At 43.2% G+C, this 20,296-nt stretch overlaps 2 protein-coding genes and 3 pseudogenes across 14 annotated transcripts in view; 2 read left to right on the top strand and 3 right to left on the bottom strand.

The window, feature by feature from the left end:
* The window catches only part of AP4S1 (adaptor related protein complex 4 subunit sigma 1), a 66,528-nt gene extending 56,673 nt beyond the window's left edge, over positions 1-9,855 (bottom strand). Inside the window, exon 1 of one of the 10 annotated variants that reach the window (XM_074393317.1) lies at positions 9,749-9,855. The gene's annotated coding sequence lies outside the window, so the exon portion shown is untranslated. Of the gene's footprint in view, positions 1-9,063; positions 9,487-9,748 lie in introns of those variants that run through there. The other 9 variants (XM_074393321.1, XM_074393318.1, XM_074393316.1 and 6 more) reach the window with 9 other exon arrangements.
* On the top strand, positions 158-338 carry LOC120364219 (U2 spliceosomal RNA; annotated as a pseudogene).
* Positions 8,444-20,296, top strand: part of STRN3 (striatin 3) — a 129,352-nt gene continuing 117,499 nt past the window's right edge. For 2 of the 4 annotated variants that reach the window (XM_010334969.3, XM_003924228.4), the window contains exon 1: positions 8,444-8,946. In XM_010334969.3, the coding sequence (XP_010333271.1) occupies positions 8,665-8,946 (282 nt within the window). In that variant the 5' untranslated portion in view covers positions 8,444-8,664. The remainder of the gene's footprint in view (positions 8,947-20,296) is intronic. The other 2 variants (XM_003924227.4, XM_010334970.3) reach the window with 1 other exon arrangement.
* On the bottom strand, positions 12,198-12,434 carry LOC120364025 (cytochrome c oxidase subunit 7C, mitochondrial pseudogene; annotated as a pseudogene).
* LOC101034806 (intraflagellar transport protein 20 homolog) lies at positions 18,829-19,935 on the bottom strand (annotated as a pseudogene).

The raw sequence follows: 20,296 nt of genomic DNA, 5'->3' as shown, positions 1-20,296 counted from the left end.
TCTCTATGAGTTAGCTATTATACAATATTATCACAGCCTATTTTTTTTCTGACTCATATTACCCAGGAGACAACTACCGAATGAACTTGGACTAAAATTTTATACAGCACGCTGAGTTTCCTAAAGGTTTGCTATTTTCTATAATCTGTGAAGGTCCATCGCTTCTCAGCCTTTTGGCTAAGATCAAGCATAGTGTCTCTTCTTATCAGTTTAATATCTGATACATCCTTTATCCAAGGACAATATATTAAATATATTTTTGAAGTCAGGAGATGGAATAGGAGCTTGCTCCAAAAAAAAAAAAAAAATCTGTCAAGGTCCTTTTCCTTTTCCTCACTATGTATTATCTGAAGGGTTCAAGTGCCCTGCCTGTATTTCTACAATTTTCTTACCCATAACCAATCACTATAATGAGAACTAGATCTTAATTTGGCAGGTTAAAGCATGGTGCAGGTCAAAGCTGCCTCCTTTCTGTTCCACCTGCATTATATTTTGCTCCTTTGGTTATTGACCACATGTCAGCTTTTCTTAAAGATCTTCTTCTGGGCTCTAATACTTGTTTGCTCTCTCTGTTTATAAATATAAATATTGCATCATTTCCCTGAGGGACTGGATCACCCCAAAACTATCTATAAATAATTTCAAACATGTAAATGATTTGAGAACTAGAGACAGTAATATTGAACCCATTAATAGGATGGCATTAGGCAGAACTGTGCAGGGAGACTTTCTAGTTTCCAAATACACGTATACACTCACTGATGTAAAGAGTGAGAACTTCTACTAAGGACTTACTGAAGCGACCAAGAACTCTTCAGCTTTCTTTCTTCACATAGCCTTTGCAGATGATGCCAAAAAGATGACTAGATTAGTGTTTGTGAATTTATTTGAACTCCTTGAAAGAAGGATGCTAGGTACCTAGTCAGCAAGATATAAAACTGTATGTTCGGGGTAAGTAATTACAGGGAGTTATATAGTCCTTAGAAGTAGGGTCAACACTCATTGAACATCAGTTATTGTAGTAACTGGCAAGAAAACAACTGGATTTTATCTACTCATGATTTAGTTAAAAGCCTGGAATTCCTTAACCTACCTTTGTTGACATAATACATGAATGTGAACTGTGACAAGTCCCCTTCTGGTCAAAAACAGTATAAGCACCCAGTGTCTAAGATTAGCTAAGAGAAAATAAAAACACTATAAAATTCTAACCTGATCAAAGATATAAATAAGCATTTCTAGCACTTTAGGAGGCCAAGGCGTGCAGATCACCTGAAGTCAGGAGTTCAAAATCAGCCTAGCCAACAATCTTTTTTTTTTGAGACAGTTTTGCTTGGTCTCCCAGGCTGGAGTGCAGTGGTGTCATCTCGGCTTACTGCAACCTCTGTCTCCCGGGTTCAAGAGATTCTCACACCTCAGCCTCCCAAGTAACTGGGATTACAGGTGCCCACCACCACACCCAGCTAATTTTTTGTATTTTTAGTAGAGATGGGATTTCACCATGTTGGCCAGGCTGGTCTCCAACTCCTGACCTCAAGTAATCCGCCCGCCTCAGCATCCTAAAGTGCTGGGATTACAGGCGTAAGCCACCATACTTAGGTCTTTTTTTTTTTTTTAAGACAGGATCTTGCTGTGTTGCCCAGGCTGGGCACCCAGTGGTGTGATCATAACTGACTGCAGCCTCAACCTCCTGGGCTCAAGTAGCTGGGACTATAGGCACTGGCCACCACACCTGGCTAATTGTTTTGTTTTTTTGTAGAGATGGGTCTCCCCTTGTTGCACAGGCTGGTAAACAGGCATTGTTGAAGATTATCAGCAATAGATTGAAACTGGGAGAATTTATGGGTGTGGAGGAGGCATGAACAGGACTGATGAAAGGACAGAACAAATAGGATGTTTCAAAGTTGAGCTTTAAGAGAGGAAATGACTCAGCCACAGTTTAGGGAGAGAGTTCCAGTTAGGTGAGTTGTAGGTGATAATGCAGCTTGGGTGAGCTCATCATCTACAGTTGACAAGATTCTAGAAGCTCACTCCAGAGTGTTATCAGGATCATGAACCAAAACATAACATCAAGAGTTTACAAAATATTTTCCCAACAGAGGAACAAACATTGGCATTCTTTACTTTTAAAACTCAGGGTAGTTCTGGTCATTAAACCTTAGGAGACAACCAGTATAATCACAGTAACAACTAATAAAAATGATTGACATGAAGCAAAAATATTCATATTAGTATAGTTTAAATTTTAATTATTCATCAAACATTTGAAGATCCACCCTTTCCCAGACTCTTGGGGTACAGTTTTGAACAAGAGGGGCACAGGTTCTTCCCTTCTACGAGGTTGCAATCCTACAGATAAATGAATGACTCTATGGTCTAGGAAGAATGAAGCCAAAGACTGCTGTATTAGTCCATTTTCATACTGCTATAAAGAACTTCCCTGAGACTGTGTAATTTATAAAGAAAAGAGGTTTAATTGACTCACAGTTCTGCATGGCTGGGGAGGCCTCAGGGAACTTACAATCATGGCAGAAGGGGAAACAAGTACATTTTACATGAAGGCAGGAGACAGAGGAGAAAGTGAAGGGAGAAGAGCCCTTTATAAAACCATCAGATCTCCTGAGAACTCACTATCACGAGAATAGCATGGGGGAAATCCTCCCCATGATACAATCACCTCCCTTCCTTGACCCGTGGGGATTACAATTGGAGATGAGATTTGGGTGGGAACACAGGGTCAAACTGTATCAACTGCATTACTGATATTTATAAAACCATGGTTAAAATGAACATAGACACGTTCCATTGGAATTCTTTAAATAGGGAGCACATTTGAAGTTTCAAGAAAGGTATTTTTCAAGACAGATCGAGACAAAATACTAACGAAGCCAGAGTGGTTGGTACTAAGTAGTTTGCCTGAAATTAGACTAGAAACTCTGTGAAGGCAGAGATTATGTGTTTCGTTCACAGTGGATGAGCAGGGAGCACAAGAGCACCTGAAAAATAGCAGCCAATCAATATCAATACCTCTTAAAAAATACATAAATGGTAGCCGGGCGCGGTGGCTCAAGCCTGTAATCCCAGCACTTTGGGAGGCCAAGGCAGGTGGATCACGAGGTCAAGAGATTGAGACCATCCTGGTCAACATGGTGAAACCCCATCTCTACTAAAACATACAAAAAAATTAGCTAGGCATGGTGGCCCATGCCTGTAATCCCAGCTACTCAGGAGGCTGAGGCAGGAGAATTGCCTGAACCCAGGAGGCGGAGGTTGCGGTGAGCCGAGATCGCGCCATTGCACTCCAGCCTGGGTAACAAGAACAAAACTCCGTCTCCAAAAAAAAAAAAAAAAAAAAAAAATACACAGATGGGCCAGGCATGGTGGCTCACGCCTGTAATACCAACATTTTGGGAGGCGAAGGTGGGCGGATCACCCGAGGTTGGGAGTTCAAGACCAGCCTGACCAACATGGTGAAATCCCATCTCCATTAAATAAATAAAAGGGCTGGGCTCAGTGGCTCATGCCTGTAATCCTAGCACTTTCAGATGCCAAGGAAGGAGGACTGCTTGAGGTCAGGAGTTTGAGACCTGGCGGTATGTACTGGTAGTCCTAGCTACTTGGGAGGTTGAGGTGGGAGGACAGATTGAACCCAGGAGTTACAGATCTGCCTGGGCAACACAGTGAAACTCCATCTCTACAAAAAATAGAAATGAGTAAAGCAAAAATTTATTGAGTACTCATTATGTGTAAGTATGGCTTTTGCAGTGTTTAGTATGAGTGGTACTGATCATTATACAGATGATGTAAATACAGTGTAATAACTCTTACAAGAGATAAGGCCCTGTGCAATGGCTTACACCTTTAACCCCATCACTTTGCCAAGAGTTCAAGACCAGCTTGGGCAACATGGGGAAAACCCATCTCTAAAAAAAAGACAAAAATATATGCTGGGCATGGTGGCACATGCCTGTGGTCCCAGCTACTTAGGAGGCTGAGGTGGGATGATTGCTTGAGCCAGGGAGGCTGAAGCGGGAGTAAGCCAAGATCGTGCCACTGCATTCCAGCCTAGGTAACAAGAGTGAGGAGACCCAGTCTCCAAAAAAAAAAAAAAAAAAAATTAAAGAAAAAGGGCCAGGCTCAGTGGCTCACGTCTGTAATCCCAGCACTTTAGGAGTTGGGCAGATCACCTGAGGTCGGGAGTTCAAGACTGGCCTGACCAACACGCAGAAACCCGTCTCTACTAACAATACAAAATTAGCTGTGCGTGGTGGCGCATACCTGTAATCCCAGCTTCTTGGAAGGCTGAGGCAGGAGAATCACTTGAACCTGGTAGGCAGAGTTTGCAGTGAGCCAAGATTGCGCCATTGCACTGAAGCCTGGGCAGTAAAAGCAAAACTCAGTCTCAAAAAAAAAAAAAAAAAAAAAAAAAAAAAAGCCGGGCGCGGTGGCTCAAGGCCTGTAATCCCAGCACTTTGGGAGGCCGAGGTGGCTGGATCATGAGGTCGAGAGATCGAGACCATCTTGGTCAACATGGTGAAACCCCGTCTCTACTAAAAATACAAAAAATTAGCTGGGCATGGTGGCGCGTGCCTGTAATCCCAGCTACTCAGGAGGCTGAGGCAGGAGAATTGCTTGAACCCAGGAGGTGGAGGTTGCGGTGAGCCGAGATTGCGCCATTGCACTCCAGCCTGGGTAATAATAGCGAAACTCCGTCTCAAAAAAAAAAAAAAAAAAAAAAAAAAAGAGGTAAGCATGGGAGGGAGGCTACTAGAACAGCAAGTCAAAATAATTCAGGGATATGGAAGCTTCTTAGACAAGGTCAGGCATCCCCAAACTTTTTACACAGGGGGCCAGTTCACTGTCCCTCAGACCGCTGGAGGGCCGCCACATACTGTGCTCCTCTCACTGACCACCAATGAAAGAGGTGCCTTCCTGAAGTGCGGCGGGGGGCCAGAAAAATGGCCTCAGGGGGCCACATGCGGCCTGTGGGCCGCAGTTTGGGGACGCCTGGACAAGGTCTTTGAGCTGAGTTTTTTGTTTTTTTGCAGGAGGATTTTGTTTAAGACAGGGTTTTGCTCTGTTGCCCAGACTGGAGTGCAGTGGTGCAATCGTGCAATTATGGCTCACTGTAGCCTGGAACTCCTTGGCTCAGGTGATCCTCCCATATTAGCCTCCAGAGTAGCTGGGACTACCGACTCATGTGGCCACACCGGCTACTTTTTGTATTTTTAGTAGGAATGGGTTTTCGGGGTTTTGCCATGTAGCCCAGGTTGATCTTGAACTCCTGGGCTCAAACTCTCCTCCCATCTCTCTCCAAAAGTCCTGGGATTACATGCATGAGCCACTGTGCCTGATCTGAGTTGAGTTTTGAAGGAAAGGCAATGGGGCACAGTATATGTTAAATCACTGTGGAATGAAATAGCATTATACATTTGAGGAAACAAAAACAGTGCAGTTTGGCTGAAGAACAGGATGATATGACAGTGTCATGGTAGGTCAGGTTATAGGGTGGATCTAGATCTATTTATATGCTATGTTAAAATTTGGGCTTTATTCTAAATTTAGAAATCACTAAACTATATTAACTAGAGGAATGACAGAATCATAATCTTCATTTTAGGAAGACTACTCAAGCAGCAGTGATAGTGCAAAGTAGGGTAAGAATGGAGGTAGGAAGGTTTAAAGTATGAAGAAAATAGAATCCATAGGAAGTATGTTACTGGGAAAGAAACTGGATTATGGGGGCTGAGTGAAAGGTACTAGACTCACCGCTGGGCTTCAAGTTTGGATTTAGTGCCACTAAATAAGGTAGGTAATAGAAGAGAAGCAGGTTTTGTTTTCGTTTTGAGGGTAGATGAGAAGGCAAAAAGGGTAATAAATCCAGTCTTTCCTTAAGCTTAAGATACCAGTGGGACACACAGGTGTGCATGTTAGTCTTCTTTCAATGGTATCATCAGGTCAACCACACTTTCTTACAAACGGTTTTTTTTGTTGTTGTTGTTTTTGAGATGGAGCCTCAGTCTCTGAGTGCAGAGGCATGATCTTGGCTCACTGTGACCTCTGCCTCTGGAGTAGCAGGGATTACAGGCACGTGCGACCATGCCTGGCTAATCTTTGTATTTTTTGTAGAGACAGGGTTTTGCCATGTTGGCCAGGCTGGTCTCTAACTCCTGAGCTCAAGTGATCTGCCCGCTTCGGCATCCCAAAGTGCTGAGATTATAGGTGTGAGCCACTGTGCCTGGCCACAAATGTCTCTTGAGAGAGTGAGAGAGAGAGAGAGAGAGAGAGAGAGTGAGTGTATACGTATACATATGTCTTTGAGGCAGCATGTATATATATACACACACACTTACACATATATATATGTCTTTGAGGCAGCATGATTTTTCTGAACTTTTTACGTGCTATGAGGCCCCCTAAAAAGGAATTGGATGAATAAACAGGTTGTATGTTGGTAACTATAAATAGTAACTTAATAATTTGGAGAAATTGTAATCTTAGCAGTTTGGGAAGCCAAGGCAGGTTGATTACTTGAGCCCAGGAGTTGGAGACTAGACTGGACGCCAAAACACTGTCTCTACAAAAAATACAAAAATTACCTGGGTGTGGTGATGTGTGCCTGTAGTTGAAGCTACTCAGGAGGCTAAAGTGGGAGGACCACCTGAGCCGGGGAGGTTGCAGTGAGCAGAGATTACACCGCTGCGGTCCAGCCCGGGCAACAGAGTGAGATCCTGTTTCAAAAAATAAATAATAATTTGGAGAAATAGCCTTTAACATTACAGTACTGTGATCTAAGACCTCATTTCATATATAAGTAAAACATGGCAGCATGAATAACAAGTCCAATCTGCTTTCCATTAAACTGTAATAACAGTAAAGCAGATGTGATAAAATAAGATGGATTACTTTATCTCTTTGAAATTGGTTGGTAGTGTATACTCCATAGCACAACTTCTATTCGCTTTTGCAGTAAAGAAAAAAATTTTTTGAAATGTAACAGATTTTAAATGCAATTTCCCTGTATAGCTATTAATATAATTACTGAACCCAATTTCCTTATGTTATTTTTGTCTTATTTTTCAACCAAGTGCTTCTTACCTATACTGTATTAATTTTTAGAAACATACTAGTACATTAGCATATTTTCTAAGAAACTAAGCACATAAAAATACCCACTATGGTATCTAAAATATTAGTTTTGTCTTTCATGTGTATATTCAAACTTTTTCTTTGACACGGAGTCTCACTTTGTCGCCCAGGCTGGAGTGCAGTGGTGCGATCTTGGCTCCGCCTCCTGAGCTCAAGCAATTCTCGTGCTTCAGCCTCCCCAGGAGCTGGGACTACAAGCGTGCACCACCATGCCTGGCTAATTTTTGTATTTTTAGTAGAGATGGGGTTTCACAATGTTGGCCAAGCTGGTCTCCAAACCCTGGCCTCAAGTGATTGCCCACCTCAGCCTCCCAAAGTGCTGGGATTACAGGTGCGCCCGGCCATATTCACTTAAACATTTAACGACCCAGGAAAACATCCACCTAGGATTTTAAGTTGTATACACAATGCTTTTGTTTCGATCAAAATAGTCTATTCACGACAATATTTGTGAGCCCATTCACTTCTAAGATAACAAATTGTTAGTCTAGCCAGTCTCCTTCAAACTTGTTTTCTCCTTCTACCCACCATCGTCAAGATGCAAAGGAGTTCACTACCTCTTCTTCTCCCAAGGCGGGGTGCGGGGGGGGGGGAATTGCTCCTCCTCTACCAACCCGGCGAAACACACCCATTCCAGAAAAAGAAAGAAGAGGGGACGCAAAGGGGAATAAGTTATGACCGGAGACCGAGCGCACAAAAATGGGACCAAAGCCCAGGCTCGAGAGCGAGACGAGGAATCGGTCACCACAGCCCGAACATCTTGGCTATTTGCCAGAAGAGAACTGACGGGCAAGTGACGGGCAAGGAAAGAGGGCCCACCTTTGGGGCTGCCTGAACACTAAAAGAATGAAAAAGAAACGTCAGGAATCAGAGACAGGCTGCAGTCCGCCAGAGGGACCAGCCAGGTTAATACCCAGCTCCGAAGGCCAGCACTCGGGTGAGACCCTCGGGAAAGAAACGGCGCCTGGAGATCGCCTGCTCGAAGGAAACTGATAACCAGGAAGCCTAGAACAGCCTCGCTTCCAAAAGTCAGAGTCCCAGCCAAGTGTCTGATAGCCGCCGCCAGACACCGGACCGGGTCTGAGGGCGGGCCTAGGGGCGGAGCCCGAGCTCCTTCCCCGCCCCCTAACGGCGACTCGGGATGCGTTCTCAATGCGCCGACGTAGGGTGAGGCCGGACTCTATTTGGCGATTAAGCGTGCGGCGGCGTTCGCTACCCGGCATGCTGTGCGCTAGTGACGGCCCTCCGCCTATCCCCTTCCCAACCCTACCCCCACCCCTCCCTCCGCGGCCCCCCCTTCCCCTAAAGTGAGTGAGACGGGCAGATGGAGGAGGGACTGTAATGGCGGCGGCCGGCAGCTCCCTGTTCTGACCCACGGCAGGCACACAGCAACGACCCCTTCCCCGCCCCTCTCCTGGCCGGCCTCCGCCCCGCCGCCAGCGCTGGGCCACCCTTTCCAACCTTTCCCCAGCTGTCGGCGTCTCGCCCTGCGCCCCGGCCGGGGCCCCACACACAATGGACGAGCTTGCCGGAGGCGGTGGTGGCGGCCCCGGGATGTCGGCCCCTCCCCGGCAGCAGCAGGGACCTGGGGGGAACCTGGGCCTTTCGCCAGGGGGCAACGGAGCGGCGGGCAGCGGGGGTCCTCCGGCCTCCGAAGGAACGGGTCCCGCGGCAGGCCCCGAGCTGTCCCGGCCGCAGCAGTACACTATCCCTGGGATACTGCACTACATACAGCACGAGTGGGCTCGGTTCGAGATGGAGCGGGCGCACTGGGAGGTGGAACGGGCCGAACTGCAGGTACCTCGCTGGGGTCGGTGTCCGGGACGGCTGCGGGGCCGGGGTTCCTAGCCGGGGGGTGGGGCCGGGACTCCTCTCAGCCGGAGCCGGCGCCTCGGGAGGCCGAGCGAAACCTACCTGTGCTACTTGGGGTGTGATAGTCTTCTCAACGGCTTTCCTGGCGTTCCCCTCCCTCTTTCCCGCAGAAGCTTGCTCCCCAGGCTTCACTAGCTACGCTGTGCGGCCCTCCTCGGGGCAGCCATTTTGGCTTTTAGTATGGCGTCTGCGGGGGCTCCTCCGCAGGCGGCCTTCCCGGGCCTCCAGGGCTTGAGTCCGGGTTGGGGCCGCTCGACACTGAGTTTGCTCTTGTTTGTTCCTCTTGAAATGAGGAGCCCAATGAGAGGGACTGGGATAGGCATCTTACCCCCTTTTCCCGGACCACCCCCTTTTCCGATTTGGCATATCGGGCCCCCTCCCTCAGACTTGGTACGCGCTTGCCCCTTGACAGCTACTCTTTCCTGGGCGGCTGCGGTCCACAGTGAGTTGCAACTGACCTGTGAAGTTTTATTTCCCGTCGTCAACTTTAAGTACTTCTTACCTGAGATGCTGCCTTACTCACTTGGATTCTCTGTAGTTATTCCTTACTTAGTGACTCATCAACGCTTTTAGCACTGAATTTTTCTTTTTAGAGTACTCTTCACTAGACCTCCTTTCCACATCCCTTTCTTTACCGTAAAAAACCACACCAGACTGACTGTGCTGTATTTATGAAACGACTGAAAAGATTTAAGTCTGAAGTGAAACGTTGTATCATGTTACTTACTCGTGCAGGAGAAGAAAAGTGAAATGTCCTCAGGACCCTTCATAGTTGAGCTTGACTCGTTCCTTATAATGTGAACCTTTGATAGGCTACACGTTTGGAAGATGTTGGTCGTTAACAGCTCATGTCCTGGATCTCAAAATAGGCTACACGTTTGGAAGATGTTGGTGGTTAACAGCTCATGTCCTGGATCTCAAAATTGGCGCATCTTTTTGAAAGGATTATTTAACTTTCTTGGGTATTTGTGTTTATTTTTAAATACCTTTGCAGGGCAAATTTAGGCTTAGAAGAGAGGGAAAAAAAATACATCTAAATAGTATTGCACCTGTTCTTCAGACTGTTGTATATTTAGAGGAGGTAAGCGGTATTTGCTGTCATATATGTCATATGCTTATAGTGAATAGTTAGGCAAATGTAGTGTTGAAAGGAGGAGGACTGGATTAACTAGAAAGGGTGTCCTCAAACAAATATGAATCTCTTTAGTTTGGTGCTGAACTAGTAAACTTTTATGTGACTCCACAAAGTGGGTGAAGTTAAACTTTTGAAAAGTAAAAAATATTTAGGTATTTTGACACTGTATGAAGTCTTAAAAAATTGTAACATTTGTTAGTCATTTCAGTGCTTTACAGTTGTGTTTTGATATAATATTGGGCTTTAAAAATACATTAACTTTCAAAAAGCTGAAGTCATAGCTGTGGTTTCTTTTAAGTTGGATACGTCTGCTTTAAATACTTAAGATTTATAGAATTTTGTTGGTACACAGCTTTCTACTACATCATGCCGCAAACTTAATTCTCTGTGTGAGTAAAGTGAGTAACGCATTTATTTTCAAAATTTGCATTGACAAATGCATTAAGGCTTAAGCTCACTAAATAATACTTCACCATTCCCCAGTTTGGTTTTTTCCGACCTTTGTACTATTGTATGCAAGTTTGGATTTTAACATTCTTCAAGTTAGCAATTGCATTTTTCACCTATAAACTTCACTAATGTAAGCAGCTGAGAAGAAAGAGATCTTGTGTCCAAATTAGTAAGACCTGTTCATTAATGAAGCCTTTATTCCCTTTAGCATTTGCTTTCCCTTCTAGGTCTTCTCTCTTTTACGGCAACAGAAGAGTGTTTTAAGGACGATTCCTCTTGCTTGCTTGCTTTCAGTTCTACTATTGGTATAGTAGTTCTGATATAGCCATCCTAAGTTTTTGTTTCCTTGTTTTGAAAAAGTCCTAGAGTGTTTCTAGACTCTTTATTTCATACTGATTCTTTTGTAGTAAAATGCTCATGTTGGTGTTGGTTTTTTTTTGTGTGTGTGCTATATATTTATAATGTTTTATTGAGTTACTTAGTAGAATTTCTAGTTTGCATCAGGATATTGAGTTTGCGTTAGGTGCCTTCAGTCTACTGAGATTGCTTGTGAGATGCATGTTTTTTTTTTTTTTAGACGGGGTTTCACCATGTTGGTCAGGCTAGTCTTGAATTCCCGACCTCAGGTGATCCGCCCGCCTTGGCCTCCAAAGTACTTGGATTATAGGCGTGAGCCACCACGCCCGGCCGCATGTTTTAAAATGTATGTGTTGAATACAAGTTTGTGGGAGGGTTGTAGTGAAGCATCAGTGGATTTTTACTGTAAACTTATATTTATTTTTAAGAAAGACAACCTAGAAATAAGACAACTTACATATTATTATGTACAGTCTATGGTGCATTGTCAATCTGCACATATTTTCAGTGTTAATTATTGAATAGTTTCAATAGTGAACATACAGAGCTTAAGGAGTACTTCATATAGATATAAAATTTTAGTAGGGAATTATATTTACCCTGGCTTTGAAAAAGATATTAAAAGGAACTTTGCAGTATGATTCTGTTCTCTGTAAAAATAATTTGGAGTAAAGGTCTGTCTTAGAAACTTGGAACTAAACCAAAGGATCATGTCTTAAAGCTCTTTTGTCTCTGATTCTTCCTTGCCTTGGACTTAGGTAAAGCATTGTTAGTACGGTTGTAGGACGATAGTTTCTAAACAGTAGTGCCTGTCAGAATCACTTGTAGAACTTTAAAAAATATGCAGGCCTCTTATCCTCTGGAGATCTGGATTGATCTAGGGCTTGAAGAAAATGGACTGTCTGTGGAATTTTGGTAATTCATATTATGTAAAAGTTAGAAACTGCCATTTAATCAGCAGTATAACATGATGAGGTAGGTATTCCTGTTTTACAGGTGAGGAGACAAATTTAGGTAGGTTAAATAATTTTGCCAGGGTCACCTAGCCATAAGGTATTGCAGCTAAGATCTGAACCCAGGTCTATCTGATGATTCCAAAGCCTGTGGTCATATCACCACTCTTGTAACCATTATGTTATACTGTCTTAGCATTTTTGTTTTCACAAGTTTATTTACAGACATATCTAATATACTATATGAGTTCGAGTTTGATCCAATTTCCGGAGACTACCTCTTAAAATGCTCTTCATATCTGTTAAATGGATGAACTGAAACATCCTTATTTTTTAAGCAGTTGGTGTCTTACTATAAAGAAGGGTGTAGCAAATCTAGATCCAAAGTACAAACCCATCATAGCTAGTAACCGCCACTTGTTTTCCACCGAAAATGGCAAATTTTTTTCAGGGTCCTCCTCACAGTGGCATCTGCAGAGCACAGAGGTTGTGAACCTCTGGATGCTCTGGCCCAACATAACCCTCCTGGAAGCTCTGCGAAAGGCACAGAAACCAAGGATGGAAGAAGTAGCATTTTTAGTAGAGTGGAATCTGACTTGTAATTCTTTTTCTAGCATTGTGTGGCCCACACCACTTGAGTGCATTTCAATAAAGTTTTATTGAGCCCCCGTAATGATGCTGTGAGGCCTAGTTGATATATATTGCTGAAGTGTCCTTATGTTTTTCTTTGTAGTTTGTATGTAATAAGTATACTTTGGGGGTATATACAAAATGCTTGTTTGCCAAGTGTAAAAATATGACATAGCTAATACATAGAAAATGTAGTCAAACTGTTTATATGCTATAACTACTGATTTTCCAGCAAATGTGAAAAAAAATTTTTTTTCCTCTGTCAACCCAGGCTGGAGTGCAGTGGCTTGATTTCAGCTCACTGCAACCTCTGCTTCTCAGGTTCAAGCAATTCTCCTACCTCAGCCTGTGGTAGCTGGGACAACAGGATTGCACTACCATGCCTGGCTATTTTTTTTTTTTTTTTTTTTGTATTTTTAGGGGAGACAGGGTTTGAACATGTTGGACAGGCTAGTCTTATACTTCCTGACCTCGAGTGATCCACTCGCCTCGGCCTCCCAGAGTGTACTGCACGGTCCCAAAATTTTAATTAGCATTTGCATTTATACTCTTTAGCATACAGATTGGTCGTAACATGACAGATGTTACTACTTAAAGATCCTTAAGTTAGTAGGAGACATTTTGCTTAGACATTACTTGATTTCTTTTAAGGGGGAAAACTTTGAACTGTTTCTCCTGAATTTTCTATTTTCAGGGTTTTCAAAAACGGGTCTGGAATAGTGATTTCCAAATCCTAGTGTCTTTTCCATGAGAAGATTTTAATAACTTTACCATGAAATTACAAAAAAGAAAAATGTTGTGATATTTCATAATGGTGTTCTCTTTATTCTGGGATTTTTAGCCTTCATACGTTTTTACTGTTATGTGTTTACTTTTTCAGATGGTATTTCATAGTGATGTTCTCTTTATTCTGGGATTTTTAGCCTTCATACGTTTTTACTGTTATGTGTTTGCTTTTTCAGATGATGGTGAAAATCGAGTTAAAAAATTTTTATTGATAGGATTAAGGGAGTCCACTACCTTGTATCAGATTTCCTGTTTCTTTTTGAAGCCCTTGAAATAAAGTTTAGGGACCACTAATCTAGAATTCTCTTTATGCTCCTCCCCTCCCCATTAACTCCACTCTATAGCCTGCTTTTTGCTCTACTTTCCCTTCACTCCCCTCTGAACACTTTTAGAACACTATTTTTCTGTTCATGGTTGACCTTCAGATTGCCAAATCCTGTGGCCTTATAGACCATGTGTATGTACTTAACCAGGCGTCCCCAAACTAGGGCCCACGGGCCCCTGAGGCCATTTATTCGGCCCCCTGCTGCACTTTAGGAAGGGGCACCTCTTTCATTGGTGGTCAGTGAGAGGAGCACAGTATGTGGCAGCCCTCCAACGGTCTGAGGGACAGTGAACTGGCCCCCTGTGTAAAAAGTTTGGGCACACCTGTACTTAACCAACACTTTCTGCTGTTGACAAATTCTTCAAAATTATTTTGTTTTGCTTCCACTGTTTTTCCTGTGGTCCACTTACCACTTTTCTTCATATGTTTTCTTTCTTTTGTTCCCAGTTGGTGTTATGTGGGGTTCTGCTTCTATTTTATATTTTTACTGTATATTCAGAATCAGATTTTTAGCTACCATGTACCATCTTAATAATGACTAAAATTTATTGTTTACTCTTTCCTAAGTGTTATTCCAGTGCTTCAGTATTTACTCATTTAATTCTCAAAACAACTCAGTGAGGTTGATACAGGTATAATTGGCTTCTTTTTTTTGTTTTTCCTGACACTGGCATATTGAGGCTCAGGTGAACTAATTTGTGCGACTAGGAGGCCTTAGAACTGGGATTTAAACTTAGACTACCTCTAGTGGCCATGTTCTTAACCACTGCTAGATTTTTGGTCTCCAGATGTCCCATGTATTTCTAACTTCCTGTTTAATTTTTCTACCTCCAGTTCAATGGATCCATTCAGTTAATCTCAAGTGCCTGCCTCTTCCCCTTGACAAAACACACTTGCTCATTCTTTATTCCTTCCCGCATTAAAGTTAACACTATCCTCCCCATCACTAGTGCTATAGAGGTCATTGAATCTTCCCCCTGTGTATATTCGGACTCTGAGTTTTTTTGATTCCAGCATAATTATTTGGTGAATATATTTGAGTGTGATTTTGTGCTAGATGCTGGGTGTATAATGATGTCCTTTGAGAGCTTATACTGTAGAATTCTTTTTTTTTTTTCCAAGAGAGGGTCCCACTCTGTCGCCCAGGCTGGAGTACAGTGGTGCCAACATGGCTCACTGTAGCCTCAACCTCTCGAGCTCAAGTGATCCTGCTGCCGCAACCTCCCAAGTAGGTGGTACTACAGACATGTACAACCACACCAGGCTGTTTATATTATTCTTTGAGATGGGTTCTCACTTTGTTACCTAGACTGGTTTCGAACTCCAGGGCTTAAACAATCCTCCTACCTCATCCTCCCAAAGTCCAAAGCGTTGGGATTACAGGTATGAGCCACTGCGCCTGGCCAACAAAATCTAACAAACAACAAATTAATAGAATGCTAAGAAAATAAATGGTGATAGGAATCCTGTATAATATTTATTGAACACTTTCTTTTTTTTTTTTTTGAGACAGAGTCTCTCTGTGTCACCAGGCTGGAGTGCAGTGGCATGATCTTGGCTCACTGCATCCTCCACCTCCTGGGTTCAGGTGATTTTTTTTTTTCTTTTTTGAGATGGAGTCTCTCTCTCTCTTTTGCTTAGGCTGGAGGGCAGTAGCGTGATCTTGGCTCACTGCAACCTCTGCCTCCCACACTCAAGTGATTCTCCTGCCTCAGCCTCCCAAGTAGCTGTGACTGCAAGTGTGTGCCACCATGCCCGGCTAATTTTTTTTTGTATTTTTAGTAGAGGCAGTGTTTCACCATATTGGTCAGGCTGGTCTTGAACTCCTAACCTCATGATCCACCCATCGCAGCCTCCCAGAGTGCTGGGATTATAGGCGTGAGCCACCGTGCCCAGCGTTCAGGCAATTCATATGCCTCAGTCTCCCGAGTAGCTGGAATTGCAAGCACCTGCCACCATGCCCAGCTAATTTTTGTATTTTTAGTAGAGATGGAGTTTTGCCATGTTGGCCTGGCTGATCTCGAACTGCCAACCTCAAGTGATCCACCTGCCTTGGCCTTCTACGCCTGATCTATTGCACACTTTCTGTGTGCCCAACATTATTTTAGATTCTTCAATACATTTAATTCTCATAAAGTTCCTATATGTATACTTTTAGATCTGAAGCATCCCACTTGGAAGCTGTAGCATTTAGCAGAAGTTCTAAAGCAGGAAAGAGCTATGTTGAAATTGTGTGAACTGGCCAGATGTTGTGGCTCATGCCTGTAATCCCAGCACTTTGGGAGGATCACTTGAGCCCAGGAGGTGGAGACCAACCTGGGCAACAGTTGAGACCCTGTCTCTAAAAATGAAAAAAAAAAGTCTGTGAACTGGACTATAATGATTCAAGAGGCTAAGTAATACAGGTAATGTCAGTATCCTAAAATATATTCTAATTCACTGATTCTTGGTTTTTGGGGGATTGTAGTCCCCCTTGTGTATATGATGAAAGCTATAGAGCCTCTTTGAGTTTTTGCGTTTTTTTTTGTTTGTTTGTTTGTTTGTTCATTTTTTAACAAAAGGGTAAGAAAATTTTGCTTAGAATGCCGGTGAAGCCTGATTACTGCCCTAAGGAAGTAACTGATTTAATCTGTATTTTCATTTCTGTACTAGCATTGCCTTAGTTCATAGTGCTCCTCCTGGCAGAATTCTCTTGAGATAATCTCCTGACAAGTTTGTTCCATCCATTGCCCCTCTTAACAGTTTATCCTTTTTGTCATAAATACGATTGCATTATGTATTACCCTCCTTTAACTTTTTTATGAAAAGTTCCAAACATGTGCGAAAATAATACAGTATTGTGACCTCCCACAGACCTGTCACTCATCTTAAACAGTCACGACTCATGATCAGTCTTATTTTACCTGTACTTCTATCCAGTCCTTGTCCATTCCAAATCATTATTATCTTATTAATTTTTAAAAGACAAGGTCTCACTATGTTGCCCAGACTGAAGTGTAATGGCGTGATTGTAGCTCATTGCAGCTTCAAAACTCCTGGGTTCAAATGGTCCTCCCACCTCAGTCTCCCAAATAGCTTGAACTGTAAGCACATGCCACCATGTCTGGCTAATTTTTTTTAGTAGAGACAGGAATCTTTTTTTTTTGAGATGGAGTTTCGCTCTTGTTACCCAGGCTGGAGTACAATGGCGCGATCTCGGCTCACCGCAGCCTCCACCTCCTGGGTTCAGGGAATTCTCCTGCCTCAGCCTCCTGAGTAGCTGGGATTACAGGCATGCGCCACCATGCCCAGCTAATTTTTTGTATTTTTAGTAGAGACGGGGTTTCCCCATGTTGACCAGGATGGTCTCGATCTCTTGACCTCGTGATCCACCCACCTCTGCCTCCCAAAGTGCTGGGATTACAGGCTTGAGCCACCGGGCCTGGCCAGAGATGGCGGTCTTTCTATATTGTCTAGGCTGGTCTTGAGATCCTGGCCTCAAGCAATCCTCCTACCTTGGTGTCTCAAGAGTGCTGGGATTAAAGGCATGAGCCACTGTGCCTGGTGTTTTTTGTTTTCTTTTTTAATTAAAAAAAAAATTTTTTTTTTTGAAACAGAGTCTCGCTGTATTGCCCAGGCTGGAGTGCAGTGGTCTGATCTCAGCTCACTGCAACCTCCACCCACTGGGTTGAAACAATTCTCATGCCTCAGCCTCCGGAGTACTGGTATTACAGGCGTGCCAGCATGCCCAGCAAATTTTTTGAATTTTTAGTAGAGGTGGGGTTTTTAGTAGAGGTGAGACTCTCTCTCTGTCGTCCAGGATGGAGTGCAGTTGCATGATCATAGGTCACTGTAGCCTCAAACTCATGTCATCCCATATTATTTAAAATCAGTCTCAGAATTATGATGAGTATTTCAGTGTGTGTCTAAAAGACAGACTGGGCATGGTGGCTTAAACCTATAATTACAAGACTTTGGGAGCCTGAGGTGGGAGGATCACTTGAGGCCTGGAATTTGAGGCTGGTCTGGAAAACATAGCGAGACCCCATTTCTACAAAAATTTTTTTTTTTTAATTAGTTGTGGTTGCACCTGCTTCTAGTCCTAGCTGCTTAGGAGGCTGAGGTAGGGGGATTACTTGAGCCCAGGTGTTCAAGGCTTCAGTGAGCCATGATTGTGCCAGTGCACTCAGCCTGGGCAACAGAGTAAGACCCTGTCTCTGAAAAGAGAAAAGAAAAAAAAAAAAGATAAGAGCTTTAAAAGTCAGCTGCAATATCATTACTGTAGTTGTATACCGAATTGTTAAGAAAAATTAGCTGCTTAATATTGTTGTCAAATACCCAGAGTTTAAATTTCCAGTTTTCTCAGGTATCTTAGGACAGTTTGTTTGAATCTGGATCCAAATAACCTGTTGTGTTTGGGACCTCTCCATCTTTTTTTTTTTTTTTTTTTTTTTGAGGCGGAGTTTCGCTCTTGTTACCCAGGCTGGAGTGCAATGGCGCGATCTCGGCTCACCGCAACCTCTGCCTCCTGGGTTCAGGCAATTCTCCTGCCTCAGCCTCCTGAGTAGCTGGGATTACAGGCACGTGCCACCATGCCCAGCTAATTTTTTGTATTTTTTTTTAGTAGAGACGGGGTTTCACCATGTTGACCAGGATGGTCTCAATCTCTCGACCTCGTGATCCACCTGCCTCGGCCTCCCAAAGTGCTGGGATTACAGGCTTGAGCCACCGCGCCCGGCTTCCTCTCCATCTTTTTTCCTTTTCCCTACCATGTTTTGTCAAAGAAATAAGGTGGTTGGTTTCTTCATCGTATAAAGGTTCTGAGAGTCTGTGTTTTTGCTAAGTGCTTTCCTGTGTCCTGTGTAGTTTTGCTATCATGCTTATTTTCCTTATAACTTGGTTGTTTGATCAGAATTCATTTTTCTTGAGTTTTGGGAGTACCTGTTGAAGGACGAGACTGATTTACAGGTAGTGATGAGGTCTTTCATCAGAAGGCATACATAGTTGGTTGTCTTTTTGTATGATGTTACCAACTGTTGATGTTAGTGCTTAGGAACATTGCATTACTAGGGCCACCCATTGTTTTAAAAAATCTGGTTAAGAAATTGAGATAGAATTCACTTAACACAAAATTCACCCTTTTGAAACGTACTTTTTTTTTAACTTCCTGCTGTAAAAGTGAAATTTTCAGTTCATTTCTGAAAAATAAATTGGTCAATATAATTCATTTTTGTTCTACTTGTGCTTTACACAAAGCTTCATGTTCAGCCTGATACCTTTCTAGCTGCATTTTCTTTTCTTTTCTTCATTATTATTATTATTATTATTTTGACATGGGGTTTCCCTCTGTCACCCAGGCTGGAGTGCAGTGGTGCAATCTCAGCTCACTGAAATCTCTGCCTCCTGGGTTCAAGCGATTCTCCTGCCTCACCTTCCCAAGTAGCTGGGACTGCAGGCATGCATCACCACGCCTGGCTAACATTTGTATTTTATTTTATTTATTTTTTTAATATATGTTTTATTGGATTTTAGGTTTGGGGGTATATGTGAAGAACATGCAAGATTGTTGTATAGGTATATACATGGAAATGTGGTTTGCTGGTATATGTGAAGAACATGCAAGATTGTTGTATAGGTACATACGTGGCAATGTGGTTTGCTGCATTCCTCCCCATCACCTATATCTGGCATTTCTCCCCATGTTATCCCTCCCCAACTCCCCACCCCACACTGTCCCTCCCCTAGTTTCCCCCTACAGACCCCAGTTTTTGTATTTTATTAGAGATGGGGTTTCACCTTGTTGGCCAGGCTGGTCTCAAACTTCTGACCTCAGGTGATCCAACCGCCTCAGCCTCCCAAAGAGCTGGGATTTCAGGTGTGAGCCACCATGCTCTGCCTAAATTTTCTTTTCTTCTGTTAGTACGTGAAGTTGAGTTCTGAAGTTGTTGAGCCTCTTTCTGCTTTGCTGTTAATTTGAGCAAGTTCTGAGCACTGATGGCCTTTATCTTCTCATTTTTTGCTGCTTTTGCAAGTTGATCAACAAGCTCAATTTAACCACCAACAATTTTCTGAAACTGGCCAATTTTGTCCACAATTTTGTGCATTCTTTGAGCACTGTGGTCTGCTGGGTAACCTTTGGGTCCAACACCTGCAGCTTGTTCAGCTCATCAAAATGCAGCCCTGCTTCACCCAGGATGTCCTTGGCCATAGCTGTTTCCCATCCAGGTTCCCTAGAGAAGTTGTGCTCTGAAGGAGTGACAGTGGCAGTCAGAAGGAGGTGTGTCATAGGAACAAGGGTCGAGAAAAGAATAAAATCTGCTTGTTTGTCACAGGTATCATTCATTCAGTACACATTCCTTGAGTGCCCACTACATGCCAACACTGCTAGATGCTGGGGGTACAAAGATGAATGCAGCATGGTGCCTGCCCTGCTGGCCCCATGGCGACAGCTTACTATGGCCCAGGCTGATGTAGATAGGCAACTTATCCCTGTACTGGCAGCCTGTTTGCAGGCAGCCTGCCTTGGCCATTGTCATGACTACAGAACCTGTTTACCCACGACCTGAAATACATTTTTATTAAGGTTTTTTTTTTTTAAATTTTACAAAATGCTTTTAAATGTATTTAAATTAATTTACCTTTTTTTTGAGACAGAGTTTC

Source organism: Saimiri boliviensis, chromosome 2 (genome assembly GCF_048565385.1).
Source record: "Saimiri boliviensis isolate mSaiBol1 chromosome 2, mSaiBol1.pri, whole genome shotgun sequence".
Classification (NCBI taxonomy): Eukaryota; Metazoa; Chordata; class Mammalia; order Primates; family Cebidae; genus Saimiri; species Saimiri boliviensis.
This window is presented reverse-complemented; position numbering and strand designations above follow the sequence as displayed.